General features: G+C 46.6%; 1 protein-coding gene across 2 annotated transcripts; it reads left to right on the top strand.

Annotated features, from left to right (window-relative positions):
* The first annotated feature begins 458 nt into the window (after positions 1 to 458).
* Positions 459 to 19,037, top strand: ASB1 (ankyrin repeat and SOCS box containing 1). Of its 2 annotated transcripts, XR_010884522.1 has the most exons (6): positions 459 to 664; positions 2,442 to 2,583; positions 4,662 to 4,964; positions 10,009 to 10,394; positions 12,658 to 12,853; positions 18,948 to 19,037. XR_010884522.1 is itself a non-coding variant. In XM_013948500.2 (5 exons), the coding sequence occupies exons 1-5, from the start codon at positions 532 to 534 to the stop codon at positions 12,789 to 12,791; spliced, it is 1,098 nt and encodes a 365-aa protein (XP_013803954.2). In that variant the 5' UTR covers positions 459 to 531; the 3' UTR covers positions 12,792 to 13,741. The 2 variants fall into 2 exon arrangements, 1 of the variants encoding a protein (XP_013803954.2); XM_013948500.2 differs by lacking the exon at positions 18,948 to 19,037 and having other exon boundaries at positions 12,658 to 13,741.
* The last annotated feature ends 5,818 nt before the right edge of the window (positions 19,038 to 24,855 follow it).

Here is a 24,855-nt window from a genome sequence, read left to right as displayed (position 1 = left end):
CTAATAACTTTTGCTCCCTCTTTCTCCAACATGTCTAGATCTCCGTCTGTGAGGCAGTGCCTGCGGCTCACTGGCTGTTTTGCTGCTGGGCAGTGCCTCTTTTAAACGCAGAAAGGAGAGAGAGAAGCGAGGGCTGTTTGTTTCTCCCCTTCACCCTCCTCCCCGCTAAAGGAATAAACACTGTCCATATTGCAGAGGAGGAGGGGGCGGGTTTGAAGGAGGAATTGCTCCAGCGATGCCGCCGCTCTCCGGGCTGTCAAAACGGAAGAAGAAGCCCTCTCATTAGACTGGGAAAAAACCACCTTAACATAGAAACAGGAAGCCCTGGGCCCTGGCAGGCACCAATCAGGCCCGGCTTGGGGAGGGAGGGCTGTGTCTGGCAGCCTGGGATGGCGTGTGCAGGCTGGGAGAGGGGAGATGACAGGCCGGGCCGGGGGTCTGGGGTGTGCTAGCGGTCCAGGCGTCGGCAGGCAGGAGGCCGGAGCGATGTGAGGGGCAGGCGCGCGGGGGACCCCTCGAAGACGATCGCGGATGGCCGAGGGCAGCCGCACCGACTGCCAGGCCGGCGGTGCCCGCGCCCTCCCGCCCGAGCCCAGGGATGGCCAGGACGCCCCCAGCATCGGAAATCTGGGCACCAACCTCAGTGCCTCAGGTGGACACGCAGGTAACGTGAGGAGAGCAAACAGCCACGAAACACCCGCCACACCAGCGAGCCCGCCCCACAACACCCCCTTAAAGCCCACTAAACCGCCCGCCGGTGTTCAGCAGTCTCTCACAGGGGTGCACACTGCCCTGCCCGTGCTGGTCGCTGTCCATCCATCCATCCAGGCACCTGCCCGCCCCGCCTCCACCCTTGCAATAAATCCCGGGGTGGGCGAAGCATCGGGGAGCTGCTGCCTGCTTGGGCTCAGGGTACGGGGGGGCCCTGATGCTTGCTGGATGTGTCAGAGGAAGGACTGCTCCGCCAGGCTGGTGGCAGGAAAAAGCCACATAGGATTTGCCAAGCGGGGCTGGGTGCCCCAGCGTGCACTTGGTTGGTCTCCCCCGCTCGGTGTACTTTTAGGCCAAGAGGTTTGTTTCGGTTCGTGTTTTAGCATTGTGTGTGGGGCAGCACAGGTTGTGCCCCCCTTACCTCCCCACAGCAATTTGCCACTTGTTGCCTCCAACAAACAGGACTCACCAGTGGCAGGAGGAGACAGGATAGCTTTTCTGAGAGCATCTGGGCACCTAATTCCCTTCAATCTTGGTGCGAGGGGACAGCAGCCCTGGTTTGTGCTGGCACACTGCCCACAGGGGCAGTTGTCTTCATCCTTGAAGAAACCTCTCTCCTTCCAGGTCTTTGTTATCCCAAAGCACTTTGGCAGCTATTATTAGCGTGGGGACGTTTGAACAGGTACAGAAAGAGGAAAGCAGCTTCCTCCAGGCTGAAGAGCGGGGAAGGACCAAAGGCCCAACCCTTGCCAGTCCACTCAAAACCTTGTGCAGGGCTGTTGCACGGACTAGCGACACCATCCCTGTGCTTCAGCTTTTTCTCGAGTAAATCTAGATGATACAGCTGAAAAACTGCAATGTGGGCTGGATTTGTGGGGGTCAGGGGAGCTTTTGGAGGCTCAGTGTGGCTGGGCAGGTCAGGGACTCTGTCTCTGCAGTTCCCACGCAGGGATCAGTCAGATGGGCTGCTAAGTTGGTGCCATAAAGCACATGCCAGCTCTCTGCTCCCCGAGTGCTGAGCTAAACCTGACCAGTTTTGTTGTCTGAAGAGGGACAAGGCTCTTTTACAGAGTCTGGTCAAAGCACTGGTACAGCCATAGAAACCTGTGCAGAGGATTTATTTGCATGATTATACCAATGCTGGGGACTTCAGACTGCAACCACATCTCCTTTGCTTTTTTCTGGATGTAGCTAGCACTGAATACATCTTGGAAATTTCAGAAAGGTCCTTTGAGATGCCTTAAACTTCTCCAGAGCATCTGGTATGTTTCCTAAGGAAAGATTTGGACCTGGGGGAGCATGTTGTGCGTCCCAAGTGCACCCAGGAAACACAGAGTTGTTGCGGAATTCAGGGGCAGTTTTCGCTTTTGCAAAGCTTCAGCCTATGATCTGTTCAAGCCATGGGGTGGCGGGACATACCTGTTGCTATTGTCTTTGCCTGTGCTTAGCGGTGGGCATCAAGCAGCCACGATATCAGCAACTGCATACTGGACGGGAGGCCATTCCTTGCTCCACGTCTTTTCCCTTCTGTCAGTGTCTGTCGGATTCAGATGTGGAGAAATACGATCTGTAGCTATGCTGGTGTCTTCTCACAGGAAGACAGACTCTCCCCCACGCCATTTTTAGCTCTGTCTGGTGATCCTGGGAGCTATGCCAAGGCTCTTCAGTGCCTGCCTCCTCCAGCAGCCTCTTGCTAGGACTCAACCCGGCTCCCCCTCTCTTCAGCGCAGGTCGTAATCTCAAGGAGTGGCTGAGAGAGCAATTTTGTGACCACCCCATCGAGCACTGCGAGGACACCCGGCTGCACGACGCAGCCTATGTGGGGGATTTACCCACGCTCAAGAGCCTGCTGCAAGAGGAGAGCTTCCAAAGGTGAGGGGCACTTCTCCCACTCAGTGCCAGCCCCTCCTCCCTTCATTAACACATTAGCACTGGCTCTGGAGGTCTTTACAGGACCAAAGGAGGAGTCAGATGCGAGGGTCGATTGAACTCCGTTCTGAAAATTTTGACTAATGACTTTTTCATCCCCTGGGCTGCCTGCCCCAAACTGTCCCAACCCCTTCTCCCTGCAGCCTGCTCCTTCTCGAAGCCTGTCCTGCTGGCAGAAATGCCTTGCTCCATTTTTACAGGAAATGTGTTTCATGGGAGATTGCTTTGCTCACCCCTGAAATTATGCCTGTTAGTCCTCCTGGAGGCAAATCTCAAGCTAGTCCTGCGAGGTTCGTAAATGGGCAGTGTCCACGCGTAAACTCTCCTCAGATCATACTGGAAATATAATACTGTGAAAATAGGAGTCTACATATGATGGGAAAAACATATAAAAGGGATTACAATCAAATATAAACCTGAAACGCCCTATGCTACAAAATCTGGCCATAGCTAAGTCTGTGACCATGGGGACAGTTAATTAATTTTCCTGCACCGTGGAGAAAATTGCTTAGACTGCAAATGTCTCTCAGACTTAAAAAAAAGTCCTTTCAGCAAGAATGAGAATGAGCCAGTCCCTCCTTCTGTCACCAAGATGGCTCTGTCGAGCCTCTTCAATCCCTCGGTCTGAGGTTTTGCCCTATTTCTGTCCCATGCTGGGTAGGAACTCTGCCACAGCAGTGCCAGATGACCCTCCAAGGCTCCGGGTGAGCTGAAAGAGGCATCCTTCCCTGCAGGGAAAAGGCAAAGTTAGGCAGTAGGAGAAGGTCTGGACCCATATACCCATCATCAGAGTGAGCAGAGAAGTGACTTCTTTGAATTTGGGGGCAGATATGGGGTGGAGATCCCCAAACCTCCTAGGATAAAACGGAACACTTTTATCATAAGATTGCACAACTGAGGACTTGGTGTGGGGTTCATATTGGTCTTCTTCCTGCAGCCTGGTTGAAGAAAAAATTTGGGGCATTGCTTTCCTGGCAAATGGCCTTAAACACAGCATATAAAAATTGCTTTGTCCTGTTCAGATTACATGGGCCTGCATGCAGTCTGCTAGAAGAGCAAATCGACCACTGCACTGGCTAAGGGGCACATTTTCCTGCCTACCTTGGCCTTAAAGAAATCCCTACCTCTCTGCTGAAATGGTACTTGCAGTGACCTGAAGAGAATTTGTGATTGAGGACTGGACATTTAAGAGATTTTTAGGGCTAACCTGAGATTTGGATGAGCGTGAGGATTAGTACCAGTGATTTCAGGGGGGATCTGAGCAGCCACAAGCCAGAGCCATCTCCTCTGTAAATTGAGCAAGGCTCTTTCTGCCAGTACTGGTATCAACCAAGGATGTTAATGGCCTGTTTATGCTGTTCAGAGCAGCGTGCCTGCCCTCCCAGAGCTAGCTCCTTCTTGGCAGGGCTGTGCCTACCCAGAACTAATACTCCCTGGATTTGCATTCATGTCTCCCTGTGGTGCCAGGTCAAACCTGCACATTGCCAGTGGTGTAATATGGATGTATGCGTGCGCTTCCAGGAGTCTCTCCACTCCTCTTGCTTTTTCTGTTTCTCTGCTGCTTTGACATCACTATGTGCCTGTCAGAGCAGCTTGGAGTAAACCACTGTTTTAGTCCCTGGCTTGGTCACTTCTGATTTGGGAGGTTGTCTGGATAATGGAAAAGGGAAAAGGGAGTAATTTTTTAATTCATTTTAACTGAGTTTTGAGGCAGGGTTTGTCTCTTGCTGTGTTTATGTGCAGCTCCTGACACAGCAGAGCTGTGCTAAAGCCCATATTGCGGGACTACTTCAGTTCCTGCTATAATCTCTGGCTGTCTGCGTGCAGCACCTAGCGCAACAGTGCCAGGCTACTTGACGGAGCTTTTAGAGGCTGCTGTAAATTGCCTAAAATGGGGAGGAAAACCTTCAAGGGGGACATTCGGCCTCCCCCAGCATCTTTCCCCAGGGCTGGGGGAGGCTGAGTGGCACAAGGTGGTGGGAGGCCCTCTCTGACCCATTGCTTCTCTCCTGACCTGCCAGCCGGATCAATGAGAAGTCAGTGTGGTGCTGTGGCTGGCTGCCCTGCACACCGCTGCGCATCGCTGCCACTGCTGGCCATGGCCCCTGTGTCGACTTCCTCCTCCGGAAAGGGGCCGAGATTGACCTGGTGGACGTGAAGGGGCAGACTGCCCTCTACGTGGCTGTGGTCAACGGGCACCTCAAGTGCGCCAAGATTCTCCTGGAAGCCGGGGCTGACCCCAATGGCAGCCGGCACCACCGCAGCACCCCCGTCTACCATGCAGCACGTGTGGGCCGGGCGGACATCCTCCGGGAGCTGATCAGGTGAGAGCCAGGGCACCGGCTGGAGATGGCCCTGGCTGGAAGGGATACAGCTCTGCCTCTCTCTCTCTCTCTCTCTGCCTCCCTCAAGCTCTTTCCTCTATGGGGCCAATGGGACTCAGAGCATCCATTTCCTCCTTTTACCTCTCCCTTCTCCCTGTGGCATGTCCAGTGTCTCCACAGGCCTGAAGAAGCTGGCCAAGAAGGCCACTGATGTGTGACCCCCCCCCCCCCAATGCCTCATCTCCTAATAAAAAGCCCAGGCGAGGAGTCGTTGTTTCTGATCCCGCCATCAGAGCCAAGCACTGCAGAGCATCCCCTCCCTTTACTCCATGGCTCTGCTCCATCTCAACAGCCCATTGCTGGCTCTCTCCTGCATCTGGCTCTGTGCCCCTCTGCTCAGTCCCACCTGGTTGAGTTTATGAGCAAGGTGGATCCCTCAGCTGGTCAAAAAACATTCAGAAACGCATCTTTGCTGAGCTCTGCTTCCCTGACCATTTTCTGTCCTTGGGAGGAGAGATGCCTCTCACCAGGACCACTTGTTCTTGGCTGCCTGGCATTTGCCCATCACTAGAACACCATCTGGGGCATCCGATTAATTTTCCCCCTTGCCAGAGACCTGACCCACAGCTCCATTGAAGGGAATGGCATCTCTGGGGTGAAAAGCAATGGAGATCACTATGGGGAGCTGAAAGGTAGCCTTGGCTGGGTGGCAGGGGCCAGTACTGTCTCCGTTGCACTTGCTTGTATGCAACACTAACTTTTGGGCATCCAGCCATCCCTCCTTTCTGCAACATGCTGAGCCAGGGAGTAGTTTGTCCTTGAGAGCAAGGGGCCATTCCCTGGAGGACTACTAGCATGGATGCCTTATCCACCCAGGTGGACCAACAACCTCAGTTGCCCAGCAATGAGAGGCTGGGTTAATTCTGCAATAGCGTCCAAAAATCATTTTCTTAGTTCAGAAGGCTGTCAGGCGTGCAAATATTGCAGAGCACCTGATCCCTTATCCAGGCTCTAGCTGTGGCAGGGTTCAGCAGTGTTGGGGAAATACAAAGATCCCCTGTCCTTCAGGGAATTTTGTCTGCAGCATCAGCAGCTTGGGGGCTAGCTGTAGGCTGTGTGAACTTGAATTTTCACCTCTGTGGCATGCTGTGATACTTCCTTTCTTCTAAATTGGAAGTTCTTTGTATAAGGGACTGTGCTGAGGAACTGTATGGGCCATTGATGCCAAATAATAAGGGATTGTAAGGGGAAAATGTAGGTTGTAGAAAGAAAGAGTAAAAGAAAAGAAAGTTTATTTGGATTCCCACAGAAACACTCTCCAAGGAATCCCCTCAGTGACTGTAAATGCTAGAAAATAACAACAAAAAGGATTTGGATACAAAAATTGCACAATACTTGGGGATTTTCTCCTTCCCTTTTTGCTTATGGGGAAATTATTTTTCACAGAAATGCAGCTTTAAGGAGGCAGGCAAGTAGAAAGAAGGGGAGACTGCGCCCCCCGCTCCTTGCTCCTTCTTCTGGAAGCTGAGACAAGGATGTCCCCATCACTATGTGCTGCTTGGCACAGGGTTCAGGCTCACGAGCTGCATTCCTGAGAATCTCCCCTGATATATCTGCTAATGCAGGATGAAATGTAGCAAATGGTATTTCAGCACATGGAGAGCTGATGTATTGATTTATATGTCTACTCCTTGGGATACCTTGCCAGCAATATTAAAAGCAAGATTTTGGAAAACTTTCAGGATTAAAAATTAACTGGAATTTGTCCAATATCTTTTTATTAGCCAATGTCTCTCCCAAGGCTGCTATGCTAATACCATATTGTCAGATTGCCCAAAATTTCAAATATCTTGGAGTACAGATTTCATAGATCTGTTCAGAGTTTTGTACTTTAAAATGCAGCCGTATGTTACAAAGCTCACTCAAAGGTTTAGAAAATGTTGATCTAAAAGATTTGGCAGGGGGAATGCAATGAATAAGACCCCTTTTACTGAAATATAAAGTAATATTTTGGAATATTCAGCTTGAGATAGCCCCAGAGTCCTGAAAAGAAAGCCTGGCCTGGTCAGACTGTCCTCCTTAACACATACATTTCCCTGGTACTTTGCTGCAGGTGTCTAAACATCACCTGGTTCATTTTTTTAATCATATGGTAGCACAATCAGGATTCACAATTGCTGAACCAGCTAACCAAGCAATAAGTGAAATTGTATCCATTAATAGTAAATACACACATAGCCATGGAGTGGTGATCCATTTTATAGGCAGACTGGCGGAAATATTTACAATTATATTGCCAGGGATATAGATTACTTTCCTAACAGCTTGTTATGTGATCATGCTTCGATGAGATGGACTGCTGTATTGTACTTGCAACGTAACTGAGGGCTGACCCAGCGTACTAAGGATGAGAGAGTCTTTTTGCCTCACTAAAAGCACTGCAAAAGAGAGCTGACAGATCACACCAGTGCCTCAGATGTGTAACTAACTCTATGGGAAAAGGAGAATTTCATATTTTGTTGCAAAATGGAGATCTCCACAGAGAATTTTGACAACAATAATGGGAAAAAAAAAGGAGAGGGAAGGATAGAAATGTGAGGGTACGTGGCTGTCTGATGAGAACTATGGACGTAGGAAGCAATAGCCTTACAGTAGCCCTGCAAAAACCCTATAGCATCACATATGACTCCATCCAAAACGCTTGGATAGTCTGATTTTAAGATGTATATATATATTTTTAATCTGCAGAGAATGTGTGTGATTTCTATGGAGAATAGACAGCTTTTCTTATTTAGACCTCCGTGCTCCAACATAGGGAAGCCAAGCAGATTTAGCAAAGCACTCTGAAAGCTGCTAGAAGGTGGGAATGTCCCTTAGTGTGCAGCAGTTGCCACTGGGCTGACTGCCTGGACCAGGAAGTGAAGGTTGGCCATGCGGGCTGGTGTGGAGACCAGCTCTCACTCTACAGTGTCATTTCTGTTCTCTACCCCACAGGTCACCTGGGAGCCTACCCGGGATGTTTGTGGCTTGGGAGATCTTGTGTGTTGGGGTAGAGATACATAGTGTGCTGTTTGCAGCTCTTAGATACATTTTCTTGACCCTTGTTCTGTGCATGCTTAATTTAAATGAGACTATTTCTCTTCTCAGAGTTAAAGCATGTGGTTAAGTATTTGCTGGATTGGGACCAACCCCTACTGGGTTCAGAAAGCTATGCAGGCCTTGAGGCAGAATTTGTCCCCAGGTGGTTTCCTTATATGTTTTATTAACTGCAAAGAAGAATATTATGATATCTAGGAAGACAGAAAAACCCAGTCTTCTGAACGCATGGTTTGTAGTTTTGAAAGAGGGACTGGTGGGTGAAGGTACATTTTATTACTGTGCAGTGAAAGGACAGGACTTCTGCTTGATCTGGAACTCCGCAATTAAAAACAGCTACTCATTAGGTGACTGTGCTGTCTCCCTCCTTGCTCTGCTCCAGGCTGCATGTGAAATAGATGCAGCTGCAGTGTCACCATTGCTTGGGTGTTACCCAGCCTCAGGCCAAACGCAGAAAATAAATGCTTATTTCTATTGTCACTTCTTTCTGCAGCATTGCCATTTTTCAAATTCCATGCTTTTCCAGAGAGTGACACTTTGTCTTTTTGTTCCCATTTATTTTGCTGCATTCTTCTCTTTCTCCAATAGTAAAAAAGAGACCTTCAAAGCAAATAAACCCTATTTTCTGCTCATTCTCTACCTGGCGCCATCTATACTTCCCAAAAACATCCCACTGGGCCTAGATGCTGTGGATGCTACTTCTGTTGTATGACCATGCTGACTTCCATAGAGGAGGGGTCTACCCTGCTCACTCATCTATTCTGTGTCATGACAAGCCCGAGACTGCTTTGCTCTGGCCGCAGGGGATTATGGAGTAGTTGAGACACTGTGGCACCATGCAGTGAAGATGTGAGATACTGGCCTCCCCACAGAGTAGCATGAGGCAAGAGCTGGTTGTGAAAGGCTTGACAGATTTGCTGTAACATTTTGTGGAGGTCTCTGCTTCAGTGACTAGAGTGTCGGCCAGTGAATTGTAATCTCTCATGCAGTATCTAATATAATACATAACTGGTGAACTGAGCTATGCAGAATGGATGGGTAGAGTGGAAGTTCAACACAATTATTTAGTATTTTTCCAGTTTCCTGGAATGCTCAGAATTGGTGAGTGCATCCATTTGACTGAGCTGAACACTGGGGAAAAGGCCTGTGTTTGACTCTCTGATGGGATTCCAACCATGCAAGCTCCTTCAGGAACAGGATTTTGTCATATATATTTCACTGTTGAGCACAGATTTTGAGCACAGATTTCTGTTCCGTTTCCTGGCTGTTTGTGATAGTCAGATCAATTGCCTGTCTAGCTCCTTGGCCTTTTTTATCCTGATGGGGAAGTTATTTCACTGGAAGTCACTTGGAAACATCCCCCACTCCCCAGCCAGCCAGTTAGAGGCCAACATTATGTGCCACTGGCTCAGGCTGAGCTGTCCCTCGTGCCAAGGCCATGCTCAGCACATCCTTTGGGAGGGTGGGGAAGGGTGACCCTCAGCTGCTCCTCCTCTCTTCTGATCCTGGGCTGTTGCAGACATAGGATCTGCTTTGCTTCCTAAAAATCAGACTGTGCTGTATATGGTATCCCTGCTCTAGCCTCTCTCTGCCCCTCAAAGTCTGACTTTCAGGAGATAAATTCCCCAGTGCTAACTTTGAATGTGAAGCTGCATTAAATTCCCTTGTAGTTACCCTTCTTCAGAACCAGTGTGGCCTAAATTCAGTTTTGTTTTGTTTAGTTTGCTGGTGAATGACAGGATGCTTGCAGGGCCCTACAAAGGGTAGATATGGGTGGTTCTTGGGTGGAGGGGCACATAGGTACCAAAGGCAGACAAGCCCTAGGGTTCTTACCCTCTGGGTTAGTGTGTGGCCAGCATCCTTCACTCATGCCTGCCATTTTGTGCCCCTGGGCTGCAGTCATGTTGTCGCTCTTGTTTCCAAACAGTCTCTCCTCTCTCCCATCCAGGTATGGTGCAGATGTGGATGTGAATCACCACTTGGCTTCCCGGGTCCCCAGCCTCTCCTTGCGACCCCTCACCACGCTGGTGGTCTGCCCACTGTACATCAGTGCTGCCTACCACAACCTCCAGTGCTTTAGGTTGCTGCTCCAGGCGGGAGCCAACCCAGATTTTAACTGCTGCGGGCCCATCAATATCCAAGGCTTTTCCCGGGGCTCACCAGTGTGCGTGATGGATGCTGTCCTGCGGCATGGTTGTGAAGCAGCATTTGTCCACCTTTTGATTGACTTTGGAGCCAATTTGAACCTGGTGAAGGTGGAGGCCTTGGGAGGTGAATCCACAGGAAGGGTCAAAGTCAACCCTGAGGCTCTGCAGATGTTCAAAGAAGCAAGAGGTAAGCAGTTTTGACTAACTACAGTGGCTCTGGTTTTATCTAGGTCTGCATTTAAGAGAACTCTTTGGAAGATTTATTTGGTAGTTAGGGGCCATTAGCCTGGTAGAGCATGCTGGGTGCCATGGATTTATTTGTATCAGTGTGTTTTGTGCTTGGTGGTCATTTCTCCCTAAATATCACCACAGGTGCCTTCTCCACTGTTGGCACCATTGGTATCTTGCACAAATGGCTTCTCCCAAATGAGGAGGCAGCAGTAGCTAGGAGGATGGTGGACGTTACCATCCTCTTTGGTTCAGGTCTGTTTGTTCAGGCCCCTTTAGCCAGGTGTAAAAGGATTCTGCAAACAGGATATACCGAACTTAAAAGTATAAAGCAATTCTAACACACACAGAAGATAGATAGGATTTAACAAGCTATTCAGATAGGCATTACTGAGCTCACCAGCCCTGATAAGGCACCCAAAGAGCCTTTGCTGGCCAGGCAGGTGTTGGGCAGGAGGAGACCATGGGGCCGGCCTTTGTGGCTCCCTTGCATAAATCCTCAGTGTTGCCGTGTTGCTGTCTGCCACCAGCTCCTTCGCTGCTGGTAACAGTGGTGACTCGACTCAGTGAGAGTTCTTGGTGAGCCTCCAGCTAGACTCCCTGTTTTTCTCCTGTTGGATTTCATGCCTTGCCATGGTGCTTCCCCTCTTGAATTCTTGAGCAACCAGTGATCCCCATCTCAGCAGTCTTATCTCTGTAATTTTTGCTTTTTTAGCTTTCTATGTTCTTTCTTCCAGCTCTTTCCCATTGCTTAGCAGTGTCCTCAGCAGTCGAAGGCACGGTTAGGAAGTGGGGCCATATCAGAGCTGGGCTTTGGGTCCGCGGACCACTGGTAGCTGACAGGCAAGTTAGGGCAAGTGGTTGCAAAGGGATGATACAGTGGGGCACCACACCTCTGGCACTTATGTCTTCATTCTCTTGCTCATTCACCATTTGTGGTGCATCCAGCCAGACCCAGTTCAGTGAAGCCACAGAAATGTGCCCTCACTGTTCTTGAGTGTGCCTATGGCCAGGGGGTCCCAGGGATTCCTTGGGACTGAGGTGGTATAGTGGTATCTGGGCAGGCTGGTTGGGTGGCAAAGTCACAGTAGTGGTAGGAAGTAGGAGATGAGAGCTTAGCTGGTAGTGTAAAATAGTGGGAAAAAGCTGACTTTTTGAATTCAGCATCCTCTGGGAAGTAAATGAGTTATAGAAGATGTAAGCCAGAGTCTCAAGCTTAAACATGCCTGCATTTACCTGCTACTTCTTTCCTTTTTTAGCAAAAACAACATCAGTTCAGTGTGTACCCCTGTTCCAGAAAGGGCAGCACCTCATAAAACCACCAAGCTCAGGCACTGAAGGTCAGGGCTTTGCACCAGGGTCAAGTAGAGTTTCCCTCTGAAACTCCAGACCAGAGAGATTTAAAAGGGATTCAGGACATGGGATGCAAATGCCTAGCCCCCACCCTAAAGTATATTCAGCTTTGCGCATGCCTGGTTTTCAAACCCTCCTGGACTTTTGCAGAGCAGAGCTGGGAATAAAGCAGGGCAGGTGGTTTCATTAAGCCTGGGTTTAGGAGGCAGATGGGATAGGCCTGCCTGCTCTCCTCAGGTATGGCAGTCAGGATAATGGAGTGATGCCTTGGAGGTCCAATTCCTGAATCAACAAGGATACCACCATACTGCTCTCCTTGCGCTGGCAGAGCTCTCCATGAATTCAACAGAAGCCCTTGACGGAAAGCTGGAATAAGGCCTGAGCTGGCTGCCAATGCTGGGGCTTCTCCCCACAGCTGTTGCTTCCCAGAGGATGGCTTAGTACAAAAGGAAAGTCTACATCACTTTAAAATGATCTGATTAGTATAAAGCCTCTCACAGCCTTCACTGGTGCAGATTTGACAGTGATCTCTTGGACCCACTCTGGCAGGGCTCAGGTCTATAGTAACAACCCCATGCAGTCTCCATCTTGACCTTCCAAGTTGCCTCTGTGGCATTTGTGATTGCTCCAGTGCTTTTGCCAAAAAGTGCGGCCTCCTCACAGGGAGGATTTGTGCAAGGTCAACTCTCCTGCACTGCCTTTCTGTTGCTGTGCAGAACATCGCCTCAGCTTTCGGAGGGGGTAAACGACTCCTCTGCTGTCAGCAGAGGCTTTAGGCCGTCCGGAGCTCAGCACAATTTACATGCTGTTATGCCTCTCTCTTTCTCCCTCTGTCCCTCAATATTTCCTCTCTGCTTTCTTTATTGCAGGCCGCACCCGGAGCCTGTTGTCTCTCTGCCGCATAACTGTACGAAGAATACTTGGCAAATGTCGTCTGGATCTGATCCATATCCTTCCAATCCCAGACCCCATTAAAAAATTTCTACTTCACGAACACAGTTAAAGGGCAATCGACTGCTTTCCAGGACAGTTTCATTTAGTAAATGACTGAGCTGACAAAACCAGGTGCCAATCCTGACCCCACGGTCAAATATTGTATTTGCTCATGGAGTGCACATAATTCCCTGTTCCTGTGGTTTCCTCCTTCAAATTTAGGGTGCAGTGATTCTGTGTGTCTATACTTAAGCTACCAGTTACCTAACTGGTGATCTGTTGTTTGCAATTGGTTGAGCAATGAGGCCAATACCTGTGTGTGGCTATTACATGAGCAAATACAAAATATCCTATAGCTATTAGCCTATATCTGTTTGTTATGACTCTACCTCTGTTATTGCTCCATGTTAAACGTGTGTTGGGCCTCAGTGGCACTTCTGTGTGGGAAATGCATCCATACTTAAGTCGCGGTCTTTCATTTTCCTATAGTGTACTAGGGAGTCTCTCCTCTCCTTGGTAAGAGGTTTACAACAGTATCGTTCTCTTTCTGGCATCAATACCTGGCCTTTGCCTTCCCCATGGAGTCTGTGATTGCTGCTGTGAAAGTGGATATATTTTATTCTGTCCTCTTCTGGTGTGAAATGCATCAAGTTTCCTGTCCAGTGCTGTGTGTTACCTGGAGAATTGTTTCTGTGTCTTTACGTGCTCCAAGGTAGCTGCTGTCTTGGCTTTCTTCGTGTAGGGGACCCATCATGCAGATGGGAGAGTAGCAGAATATGTAATCCTATCCTGTCTGAGTCACTGTCTACAGAGCACCAGATGTACCATCGCAACTTGGCTCTTCCTCCAGCACAATGATGGAAGAGGCAAGGGGTGGCCAGTTCTCCCCATGACTGCCTAGGACCAGACCAAATCTCATAACCACTGCCTTAGCACGAATGAGAAAACATGTGGAGAGAAGAAGAAAAGGTAGTTTCACATGGGAAAACTGATAGTTACACAGTCTATACAGCCCATTGTGGTGATCCCTGTGGTTCAGCCATTGCTACTGTGTGAGTATTGGGTGATAGGATAAGGACTGTGATACTCAAATGAGACCGTGAAGTGAACCTGAAAGATTTCTGGGGTATCTTTGGGGAAAACAATAGCCAAACTCATTTCCTGTAAAATGTGTTTGAATATCTGAGAGTAACCAGGAACAACAGTAGAGGAGTTGCTAACTTGAACTGTTGTGTTGCTGTGCTGGATGGTAGTTGATCCAATGTTTGCAAATGTATCTTTGTGATTATGAAGAAAAAACCATCAAAAACTCTCTCTAGACTGCCTGCTTTGCTTAGAAGTTACCCCATATCCATAGTCACCAATACTGCAGTGGTCATGTTGTTACTGAAGGCCCAGTAAAGTAGCTAACAGTGGACAGCACGTAGGAATAGAAATGCCTACCTACCTGCTACTCCATATAGAGTCTGCTCTGGTCTTTCTTAGACCCCCTGGGGTAACAAGGAAGGTGGATTGTTTAAGCTACCTTGCATTTCAGGAAGTTTTAAGTGCATTTGGATACATCTCCATTGTAACTGACAGACCTGGCTATCCTGCCTATATGGGAGCAGAATCTCAAGGCTACCCCATGGAATGAGCACTGAGCCCTACACAGCCAGTGCCCCCACTCCCCTCCTATCTGTGTTGGATCTCCCACATATGGGCCCAGGAAGGCAGCCTTAGAAAGCTGTCCTTTGTAGAGCTTGTGCCAGAAGTGTCTTTCCCTACTTGTAGATACCCTTTGAATTGCTTCAGACCAGCTGCTGAAGGGATTGACTTGGGGTGAGTTGTATACCTTTTACTTGAAAGTACCTGTTTTCAAATGCCTTTAGAGAGAAAGACCAGAAAGGTGAAAGGTGAATAGGTCTTGAGGCTAGCTTGTGAAATACTCTTTCTCCAGAGGCACCAACAAATGCAAAATCACAGTTCAGATTCTGATCCCCCCACTATGCGATATGTTTGTGGTGGAGTTTGACAAGCAGTAATGGACTTCTCTATATTTGGTATTACCTGCTGAAGAGTACCTGCCTTTCTGAGATGCTTCCAGAGAAAGAGGAAGGGCAGGAAAAATGGAGTCTCTGACTGTTTTTTATTATTTCAATTCTATGGCCGGGCTGGAACGTGATGCTGGAACGGCAGCCAATGTCCAACTAGCCTCTCACGTATTTGGCCTCTGCGCACTGATTTTAAGTTAAGGTGACAAGATTTGCACTGCTGAGAACTGCATTGTTGAGAACAAGCTAAACTGTGGTGGTTATGGTCAGTGCTCAGATACCAAAGCCAAAGTTACTTTTCAAACCCTCCACAGATGAGATGTAATGGCAAGGATACATAGGTATGGGCATGCTTTCCAAGTGGCAAGGCAGCAGTATTGCACTGTTTTCCTTTTCACGCTTGCAGATGTTTTAGGTTTTCACCGTGCTGGAGGCCAAGGCAGCCCATGAGCTTGTTGCCTGAGACTTGTGTGCTTGCTTTATAGGAGTGTTAACATGCCAAAAAGATGCAAACAGGTTGTAAAGCTTCTTGTCACCTTGCTGGCAATACCATAATGTTTTGCAGGAGCACGGACTGAACATGCTCCCTAGCTCCACTATAGAGGCAGAAAATGAGGGAGGTTGTCTTGAGAAGATGCCATGTCAACAGCTTATTTGGGTCAAATTTTTTCCTCTGATTTTGCACTTGATCAGATAATTTTGCAGACCAATCATGTGTTAGTGCCTTTTGGGAGGAAGCTGTAGTACGGACATGGAGGACATATGCTTCTCTGGGGAGAGCTGGCTCAGTGGTAATCCCCCTAGAATGAGGTACGGTGAAAAGCCAGGGTCGGTGGTGTGAATGATGGAGAGTGGCTCAAAGAAACTCACAGAATTTTATTTGTTACAGGCATGATTAAGTCAGTGTCCAGTGTAATTTGAAGGTGTAATTAAAGATAAACTTCCACAGACGACCTTTTACCAGTTTTCATTATAGCTGCCTTCAGAGGTCAGTATTTGATTTGTCGACTGTTGTGCCCTTGACTGACACAGTCTTGCAACAAGCTTATGGAGAGGCAGGCAATGACTCCCTACCCAGACCAGCAACTGTAGGCATACATTTGTGTTCCCTCCCAGAACCATGACTCCCATATGTGTGAAGCTAAGAAGAGCTCCCTCTTATCCATGCATAGACTCAATATCTGGTACAGATACAATTTCTGTGTAGGTCCCACTGGTAAACTCAAGCCATGCTGGTGGTGAAGACTTTGGCCCCAGTTAGTTTACCAAATTCATTCTTTATATATAATTTGAGATATGATGATCATGATACTCTAACCATGTGCTGAACTTTGTGCATATGGGTAGTTCTTTTGACCTTGAGTTTGAAGGACTGCATAGGTCTTCAAATCCAACTGCACATTTAACCTATGTGGAGTCCAAAGGACTCCCCCGGTCATGGATATTTCCAGCCTCAAACCCACAGGCCAAAGGATGCTTCTCCTAACCCTACAGCAAACATGCTTGAAGTTCAACAAGCACTTGGATCAGGATAAAAGCTTTCAGGTGCAGGAGGCATTTCTCCTGGACTACCTATCAAACTTTCATCTTAACTGGGGACTGTGCCTCCTGTGAAGGTTCCAACCTTAAACCAGGATGGTCTTCCTCTTTTAACTGAGGGACTGAGGAGAGTACAGCTCAGTGAGACAACTCACTTGCACAATGATAAGCCATGAGTACAAAGAATGATGTTGGAGTAGGTCCCTGGGACATTGGTTGCTGAGGATACATAGACCCAGCTTTAGCTAAGTGAAGTGGTTTAATACACAGACAAATATACAGATTAACAAATCTGGAATCTTCATTGTAGAGAGATAAATATTGAATCCTGAAATAAATTCATGACATTCATAGACCTTGGTGTCCTGTCCTGTAGCTACCAGAACTGTATCCTCTGGCTGCCCTATCCCTTTCAGCTAGAGGAAGAATAGCCTTCCAGTATGATAGCTGAGCAATAATATATGCATATTATACAGCTTCACGCTATATAAACAGCATTTATTCTTGTCTTAGCTCAGATTTCACCAATTCCTCCTATGTAGTAAATGTATTTTTTTTCCATATTGTCCATGAGGTATGCTCAAATAACATGAATAACACATGAGTATTGTGAAGTCACGGGTGAAAAACTAAACTGTTGCACAGTATACATCACATACAAGGAAGAATCCCTATTATATGTGTGCATAATATAGAAAGTGTGTGTTGTATGGCCTAGCTGTAAATGTGGATGGGATAGGATGGTGGATGACAAGATTTGGAAAGTGTCTAGAGAACCAAGACAGATTTGGAATAAGCAAAGCAGGTCCAAAGCAGTCTTTTTTGCATGTGCTTTCTTGTGTTTGTTGCTGTAGGGGATTTCCAGAGCACAAAATGCTGGTAGCTGGTTATACCCTACTATCATTTCCTGCCACTTGGGAGTTTTGTAAAAGGCAAAAGAACAGTATTTGTTGGGCTGAAGTGTTTTTTTCCCATCCTCAAATTCAGGTAAAGTACTTTTTGCACTCAAAAACAGCCTTTGAGTTGCAGCACCTCTTTAGCCCTTCCTGTTTCAGTGAAGAAACCAGTCTAAGAAACCACCCGGGACACTGTAGAGATGACATGCAGGAGACACCTGTTTTAAGAGGTGCTGTTCAGTGGTTTGTTGGTTTTGCTCAGAGTGGAATGAATTTGCACAGCAGCAAGATTAAATCTGAGTGCAGACTGGAGGTATCCGTGGTAGGCTTGGGTCTGTTTGTAACTAAAGACATTCTAGTGCAAGAGTCTGCCTGTCCATCTAATCATTTATCTCAACATGGGAAGGGGAAATAATACTGCTCTATACAGCAGAGAGCAGACTGGGGACTTCTGGATTTACAAAAGCCTGAATCCTGCTGGCCTCAGGGCTTTGACTTGGAAGCTGTAGCTGACTCCTCAGCCTGTTTTCTAGCCACTGGAGGGGGCCGGAGAACCACGTTGCCTGCGAGCACGTTACAGGCAAGCAGGCAGAGTCTGGGCCCTGGTTTCCTGCACCACTGCCAACTTCTGCATCACCACCCCTGTACAGTTTCAGGAGGGACGTGGCAGCAAAATATAAACCAACCTTAACGTACAAAGACACAGAGGCCCCCTCTCTGAGGCCTCTTCCCCACAAATCTTTCAGTCGTCCTTTCATAGACTCATATGTCCTTCCAGCAGTGCTGGCCTGCCCTTTCCTGAGGGTGCTGTGGCATCTCATGGCAGCAAAAGGTGGCTGCTGTCACCTACTGCTGGTTGAAGCAGTCCGGCGGTCTTGGCTTTCCACCTGGTTCTTCAAAATAAGCTGAAGAAAGCTCTTTAGACCTCTAATTTCTGTCCCCCTTCCTTTATACCAAGCTTGTTTTCTTTCATCTACTGAAGGTCCCCTTTCTCCAGCAAAGCTGATGCTATGGCCACCACCTGGAGCCTGGTCTTCCCAACATATTTACTTTACCCATAATCTGAACGTGGCTCTTCATCCATTGAGATACAGTCCATAGCCTCTGGCAGACAGTCACTAAGGTACTCAACAGTGCCAAGTCTACAGAAGTTACCTGCAAGGGAAGGCTTGCCAACAAGTGGCAGCCCTGAAAATCTGTTTTTAAAAAATTAATCCATTCCCGTGGCAGTTCCTGGAGCTGGAAATGCAGTTCCACAGTTTGACATAGCATGAAAGCAGCTCTGAAGATGGTTAATATGATTCCTCAGAATATTTCAAGTTTTATAACTTAGCCTTTTCCAGCATCTTCTTTGCAAAACTCCCAACAAACTATCTCTGATAGTTGTTTTGTTCTTCCTAGGAATTAGCAGATGTAGTGCAGACTCTTGTCTGTCACATCCCGACAATTTGCTATGGGGATTACCTTCCTTAGCTCACGTAGTAGAAAGAGAGCATTTCAGGGACCCAAAGATTTAGTTCTTGTAGCTATCTCCAGTCAGGGGCACTGGTCCCTGTAGCTATCTCCAGTCAGGGGCACCAGTCCCTGTTTTAGGATCCCTGATGTTTTATCTTGGGTAATCAGTCTGGTCTATCTAAGCAAGGCGAAAAGAGAGTTTCTCCTACATTGGAAGAAAATGATCACAAGGTTTGAAATTATGGTGATTAAGAAGTCCTAATCTGAAATTCTAACATATGTCCAACCTCAATATTCTTCTAGCTCAGAAATGACTCACTCCTGCCTCCCAGTGCAAAAAAACACTGAGACTAATGCAGTAGCCACCGCTGAAGGAGGGGAAAAAAAAATGGGATGGAGCAATGCATAGAGCCTATTCCTGCTGGGTCTCATTCCCACTGGTAAGCTATGAACCTGGTGCCCATAACCCTGGCTGGGGGGATGGGTCAGCTATAGGATCTCCGTTCCACAGTTCAGAAAGAACAAGAGATTTCTTGTCAGCTGGGACAATAAACATTGAATTGTTTAAAGAGCCGCTAGACTCCAGCCATTATTTTGCATGTTTATTAGCCTATCCCCTCTTGGTCATGTCCTCTCTGGAGTTGACAGGCTGAGATTTCTGGTCACCTGTCATTGAAATTCTTGTATGTCTGGGGAGAAAAGATCATCTGTGAGTCTGCCCTTGGTTTATATAATGGCATTACAACATTTTCCGTATTACTCACACTTGCCAATCTTATCTTAAGATCTAACACAGAGTTCCCTTTCCTGCAGCAGTAAGGAAGAGAAGAGATTTTGCCTTTCACTGTGTGATGCTCAGCTGTTTAGCCTGAGCGGGGAAAACCAGCAAGACCACAGTAAATCTCACTCAGTCTCAAAGCATTTTCTCTAGCATGCATTATTTCTATTTCCCCAGCCACCTACTTATTTAACTTTTTTTTTTTCCCCCCTCTGAGCTCCTTCATGGTTGTCTTCTCTCTCAAATGATCCCTCTCACCCCTGCAAGATGTAATCTGCAAGAAAAAGAAGAGGTGTTAAAAGGGCATGAGGTACACCAACATTTGGATCTGCCAGCCCTCTTATATGAAAATCCTGCATGCTGAGACCCACTGCTCATCTGCAGTGTGTCTGAGAGATGGGGCAGCATGTTTGTGGAACATGGCTCCTTTTGCCTATACAACCCTGATGCTCCCGGCCCTGAGTGGAGGAAAAGACAGCTCCAGTCCGTTGAGATTATCATTGCATTGCAGAGCTCATTAACCCATCTGAAGGTACACTTATTTCCCACTTCTTCCAGCACTTTCTCCCCTCAACACATATGTACATGCCTGATTTGTACCATTCCACTCTGCATTTGTTGCACTTCTTTTTTGTTTATGCTTTAGAGACAAATGAAATCTGCTTTTGTTTACTGGAAAGTATGCTTTATTTTCCCATCATTGAGCATCTGGTGTTTGTAAAATTTGCAACAAACCTTTCCAATAGAAAATCAGGCAAGTCTGAGTTTGCACGGCCAGGAGTTCACGTGTGCCATGATCTTTGTGCTAAAAAGGTATTATAAAGTCCAAACCCTAGAACGCAGCAGTTGAACAGGTTTTGCATTGGCAAAAAGCTGCAGTAAAATGCTGAAAATTCACGGTGCCCTCCAAGGTGTGTTTAGTGAAGGCCGCGAATTACTGCAAAGGCCAAGTAAGCCTGTGCTTAAAAGCTCTCTGCACAAAGGAAACAGTGGCAGGTGGAGAGTCCCTGTGACCCCTAGGAGTACCTGCAAACATTTGTGCTGTCAAAATAAAAGCTAACAGCAGGGAGAAGATGTTCAGAAAACATCTTGGGGAATGTCAGACCATTTCTGTAAGCAGGCCCCAGGCCCAGGTTAATCAAAACAGCCTTGAGCCCCATGTGGAAGCAACTCATTGTGATGAGGTGACAAATGGATATTATTTTGAGTGCCACCATACAGAAATAGCTGGAGGTTGTGCCTCCAAGGTAGGTATGTTTCGGGACAAGTTTTTTTCAAGTGTTTTGGGTGAGGACCACAAAATCATTCAAGAAATGGCCATTACTGGAAGTCCAAATGAAATTCTGCCACTTGGAGGTCAGAGGGAAAAGCAAGGCAATGATGGATAAGATACCCTTGGACAGCCTTGTCATTAATTAATGGCTTCAGCCATCCACCAGAAGGTATCAGGATGATGTATGATTTGTACACAGTCTGCTCCCCATGGCATAGGCTTTCTATAAGCCTTCCAAACACGCCAGGGTGAGGTGACACTTGTAGACATGGCATTTTCTCTGATGGCATCTTTCCACAATCATCTGAAAGCTGCTAGGGGAATTTGGAACCTGGTTTCCAGCCATGATTCACTTGGCCAACTCTGCACTCGCCTTCAATTTTAATAATTTGGCGACATCCATTTGTTTAATGTTTTGCAAAGCAGGGTCTGCATTTGCTCAGAGAAAATGAAAGCTGAAGGATGGTAAAATGCCTTCGTAAATTGGAAGTTAAATTAAGAAATCACTTTAAAAGCACTGAGTACTATTAGCTCCATATAGCAGTGTCATTTATGACATTGCAAGTTGTGGTACCATTTGGAGGCACGGAATATTAAGGAGGCACAGGGAGGGGGTGGATTGTTTCTGACATTTCTGAGACTGCTTTCATTTGCAGCTGGAATGTAATAATAGATTCATAGTTTTTTCATTTCCCACAAAACACAGTTTTTACCAACAAGTCTTAATTTTGGAAAAATTCAGAATTTCAACATTTCATATCAGTATGAAAGCAGTTTCTGACCATTTTCTGTTACATTTGATCATATCAATAGTATTCCATTTCATTGTCTATAGCGAAAACATGTTGTCCAACAGTTGTAATATTTTATTTATTTATTTATTTTATTTTAAAATTACTAATGGTAGCTGCAATTTGATCTTGATTGGGACATACTATGTTTTCATAGAACCTTCTGTTTGTATTCCAATGAAATTGTGATGATTTGACAAGTAGTACATTATTCCAGCCATATGATGAAACACAGTAGAAAAGACAGAGTAAAACAAAATAAATTCAACCCCAACAATTCTACATAATAACCTATGTTTTTATGAAAAGTTTTTTCTTTCAAACTACTTCCTTCTGTACATTTTCATTGAAATAAATACAATACAGCACCAAATAAATATGTTTAAGTTATTATTTTTTCTTTAATGAGAGCTGGTTTGCTCTGTTCCTCAGTGTCCTAGTAAGAAGGATAAGGTTCAAGACTGAAGAATTCACATAGAACGCTGTAACAGATGCTAAACATTTTCTGGAGTTGCTTGGGCACACCGATAGATAGATGATCTGAAGAGCAGTCCAAAGCACATCAGTGTGGAGCCTTCCTGCACAGATGAACAACGATGCCTTGGTCATGCGTTGGTGCCCCATGGCATGTCTGAGCAGTGCTTCATTGCAGGTCAGGCCATGCACTGCTGGGCAGAACAAAACTGTTGCACTGTTAAAAGCCTGACTCTGCCCTGCCGTGCTGCAGACTATGGTGCTCTGTGGGTTTGTGCAATTCTGAGGTCTTCCTTGCATCCCAACATCACTCTACCGCTTGGACTCTTTGCTCCAGAAACTTCTTCCCCTTGCTGATCTGGAAAGGAATTTTGCTTTATAATTAATATGTTGCAAGGCTTTCTGTTGTTTAAGGTATTCAAGTCATTGCCTTCATCAAAGCAACCAAATAAAGTTTCTTATAAATACTAACTTGCAAAGCAGAAGTTTTCAATTATCCTAGCTCCACGCTTAATATCAGTTTCTATAATCACCAACCTCCATTAGTGCAACTTCCTTAAAATGACAACATCAAAGCCGAAGTTCTTCTTTACCTTAGCTAGGTACTGCCACCAGTCTGGAGTTAGGCCATCTGCATGTTTATGCATGCCAACTACTTTTTCTCTGCCTACTCCAGCAAAGTCCTGGCTTTCATGGTACAATACTGCAGTGCACTGTCCAAATCATGCGACATTCAGACTAGAACTGTAGCCTAAAAAACATTTATGAAACCTATGAATTGAGAATTATTTTTAACTTGGTAGCCTGAAACAGAGTCCGGTACATCTTGCAGGGAGTTTTTTTTTCTGGGAGTTCAGTGAGCTTTGTGTTTAATAGACCTGTTTAATGATGACCCTAAATATTTCATGCATTGTAGACTGTGAACGTTGCAAATATGTCAGCAAAACCAGTTGTGCCAATACAAACAATTCCAGGAAGTTTTACTGTTCCCGTTGCTGGCACGAGTCCCATTTCGCTTTGCTCTATGTATCTGTACATGTACTAGGAAAGGCCAAAAGAAATGAGGTGCAACAGGTGCATTTCAATCCTACAATGTTATACTTGTAACATCAGCTATCCGAAGATAAAAAATAGCATAGTTAGAGAATCTTTGTGCATTGTGACTTCCATAACACCGAAAGGAGTTCTATGCCAGTCTGAAGTCCTGGAGGATTTGTGTTTGCTCCCTAGCAGGGAGTATTTAAAATGCCATGGAAACATTGTGAGTACGCATCATTCCACTCTGAACCAGTGCAAAACTAGCTGCACAGCCTTGGCTAGAAGTACTTTCATGTGAGACTCCATAGACCCTCTTCAGGGTCCAACAGGAATATGTGGACCACACCACCCTGCCGTTTGGAAAAAATGACTTAATTGGCTATGCATTCATTTCCAAGGTCTGTGAAAATGGCAGACTTGCTGGCAAATGGAACATCAATGGGTGTCCGCTGTGAATTTGGCTCTTCTGATGTTCCTTTTCTTTGGTATGAAGGATGATTCACACGGCTTTGAAGTACCCAGTCTTGTTAGCATGGGTCAGATGTTTGAACATAACTAAGCATATTATATGGGGTAATTAAATCAAGGCATCTGGCATTCATATCATTCTGCAGATAGGTTTCCATGGAAAAGTTTATATGCCACAAATGTCATTAGAAGATTAGGTTACAAATCAAATGGATCTTGTGCTCTGCCAGAGACCACCTCTCTTCAAAATGAGGTTTAGGCTACTAAATGGAACTGGTTAGATAGCCCTGGCTGCCTGGCTCCCTGTTTCTCCACTGAACAGTTGGCATTTCAAGCCTAAGCTGCCCCATTCTTCACTCCAGCCTCTTCCTAGAGCATCTGCTGCTCTCAAGAGGGCATTTTTGATGTTTCTGACTAGACAACTCTAGGTGTGTATTGATACATGAGCATTTCATCTTCAGCTATACATTAAAGGTCCATTTGCCTTCTCTATACTCAACAGGAAAAGGAAAAGAACAATGAACTCTCTGACTTAATGTGACTCAGGCATGCACGGTGCTCAGCTGCATGTTGGTCCTGCAGGCAGGTACTAGCCTAGAAACCTCCAGACACAGCGTAGACTCCCCGTTTTCTCAGTAACTCAAGCTTTTCCTCCAAGCCACTTTGCTTTGCCCAAATGTTCTCGGCTCCAAACTGGGATAATGTGGGCAAGTGCTGTGCGTGCTCCTTGTGATTCATCACTAGCAGGAATGTGAATGACAGTGGCGTGATGTTGGGATGAAGGAAGTCTGGGACTGGGGATTCATTTCCCTGCAACCACCAAGCACTGATGTTGCTTTATCCCCACCGGGGGAAAAGAGAAAGGATTTGTTATGAAACTACCCCAACTGTCCCAGTCCTCATGTGTTTCAGCCATTACTCACACTCTCTTAAAACAGAAGTAGCCACTGAAAGCATGGGTCAGAGCCTCCCTTTATGCAAGCCAGCATGGTCCATCAGAGGAGCAAAGCCAGTCTGTACCAGAAGATTTCAATTAGTTTAGGAATTTAAAAGCCCAGCGGAAAACTGGGCTCAGACAAACTCCATTTTATTTTGATATCTGAGACAGTACTGTGTCTTTTGTTTCTGTTTTTGACCCCCTCGCTCCCTGCCCCTTCACCTTCAAATTCAGCAAGGTACTGTGAATCATGGGCCTTACAGGTCCACGGTAATCTGGACAAGTATTTCTACAGTGAGAGCACAGCAGGCCCCCAAACAAGGCTGAAAGCCCCACTGTGCAACATAACGCTACAGATCAGAAATTGCCCAGGCAACTTGCAATTTAGGATTTGAACAATACACAGCAGGTGACTAAACCAGGAGTTCAGTAGTCAGAGGACAAACCCAGGA

Source organism: Apteryx mantelli, chromosome 6 (assembly GCF_036417845.1).
Source record: "Apteryx mantelli isolate bAptMan1 chromosome 6, bAptMan1.hap1, whole genome shotgun sequence".
NCBI lineage: Eukaryota > Metazoa > Chordata > Aves > Apterygiformes > Apterygidae > Apteryx > Apteryx mantelli.
The sequence above is the reverse complement of the archived record's forward strand: the minus strand, read 5'-3'. Positions and strand labels throughout refer to the sequence as shown.